This window comes from Mus pahari, chromosome X (assembly GCF_900095145.1).
Source record: "Mus pahari chromosome X, PAHARI_EIJ_v1.1, whole genome shotgun sequence".
Lineage (NCBI taxonomy): Eukaryota > Metazoa > Chordata > Mammalia > Rodentia > Muridae > Mus > Mus pahari.
In genome coordinates this window covers 52,809,710-52,811,439 of record NC_034613.1, presented here as the reverse complement: position 1 = coordinate 52,811,439, position 1,730 = coordinate 52,809,710, and the positions used below count along the sequence as shown (strand labels likewise).

At 46.0% G+C, this 1,730-nt stretch overlaps 1 protein-coding gene across 1 annotated transcript; it reads left to right on the top strand.

Annotated features, from left to right (window-relative positions):
* Positions 1–270: 270 nt before the first annotated feature.
* LOC110313584 (14-3-3 protein zeta/delta-like) lies at positions 271–1,265 on the top strand. The gene is given in 2 exon segments (XM_021188013.2): positions 271–564; positions 566–1,265. Coding segments are annotated over 2 exon segments (741 nt in total). The 3' UTR covers positions 1,013–1,265.
* Positions 1,266–1,730: the final 465 nt, after the last annotated feature.

The following is a 1,730-nucleotide window of genomic DNA, read 5'->3' as shown; positions in this document are numbered from 1 at the left end:
TTAGGTTTTATAGAAAAAAATGAGACTAGAAGAAATAAGAGTTTTAGATGAATATTAGTTATCTAGCTCTTGTCTCTCACCCTGCAATATTGAATTACATAGGCAATGTTAAAATATAAATTGTTGAACCCCGTGTCTGCGGAGCGGCTGTAGCCTGTGAGCAGCCAGATCAGGGACAGAGTCTCAGCCTTGCCGCCACCGCCTTCGCCGCCCAGAGACTGCCAAGCCGGGTCCTTGTGCCGCCACCCACTCCGGACAGACTATCCAGTTATGAATAAAAATGAGCTGGTGCAGAAGGCCAAGCTGGCCGAGCTGGCAGAGCGATATAATGACATGGCAGCCTGCATGAAGTCTGTCACTGAGCAGGGAGTGGAGCTGTCGAATGAGGAGAGGAACCTTCTCTCTGTTGCTTATAAAAACGTTGTAGGAGCCCGTAGGTCATCTTGGAGGGTCGTCTCAAGTATTGAGCAGAAGACGGAAGGTGCTGAGAAAAAGCAGCAGATGGCTCGAGAATACAGAGAGAAGATCGAGACGGAGCTGCGCGACATCTGCAAGGATGTACTGTCTGTCTCTTTTGGAAAAGTTCTTGATCCCCAATGCTTCCCAACCAGAAAGCAAAGTCTTCTATTTGAAAATGAAGGGTGACTACTACCGTTACTTGGCCGAGGTTGCTGCTGGTGATGACAAGAAAGGAATTGTGGACCAGTCACAGCAAGCATACCAAGAAGCATTTGAAATCAGCAAAAAGGAGATGCAGCCGACACACCCCATCAGACTGGGTCTGGCCCTCAACTTCTCTGTGTTCTACTACGAGATCCTGAACTCCCCAGAGAAAGCCTGCTCTCTTGCAAAAACAGCTTTCGATGAAGCCATTGCTGAACTTGATACATTAAGTGAGGAGTCCTACAAAGACAGCACGCTAATAATGCAGTTACTGAGAAACAACTTGACATTGTGGACATCGGATACCCAAGGAGATGAAGCAGAAGCAGGAGAAGGAGGGGAAAATTAACCGGTCTTCCAACCTTTGTCTGCCTCATTCTAAAATTTACACAGTAGACCATTTGTCATCCATGCTGTCCCACAGATAGTTTTTTTGTTAACAATTTATGACAGGTTTATGTTACTTCTATTTGAATTTCTATATTTCCCATGTGGTTTTTATGTTTTAATATTAGGGGAGTAGAGCCAGTTAACTTTAGGGAGTTACTCGTTTTCATCTTGAGGTGGCCAATATGGGATGTGGAATTTTTACACGAGTTACACATGTTTGGCATAGTACTTTTGGTACATTGTGGCTTCAGAAGGGCCAGTGTTAAAACTGCTTCCATGTCTAAGCAAAGAAAACTGCCTACATATTGGTGTGTGCTGGCGGGGTGTACTGGCTGGTTTTGTGTGTCAACTTGACACAAGCTGGAGTTATCACAGAGAAAGGAGATTCAGTTGGGGAAATGCCTCCATGACATCCAGTTGCAAGGCATTTTCTCAATTAGTGATCAATGGGCCTGGGGGATCCCCTTATGGGTGGTACCATCTCTGGGCTGGTAGTCTTGGGTTCTATAAGAGAGCAGGCTGAGCAAGCCAGAGGAAGCAAGCCAGTAAAGAACATCCCTCCATGGCCTCTGCATCAGCTCCTGCTTCCTGACCTGCTTGAGTTCCAGTCCTGACTTCCTTGGTGATGTACAGCAGTATGGAAATGTAAGCTGAATAAACCCTTTCCTCCCCAACTT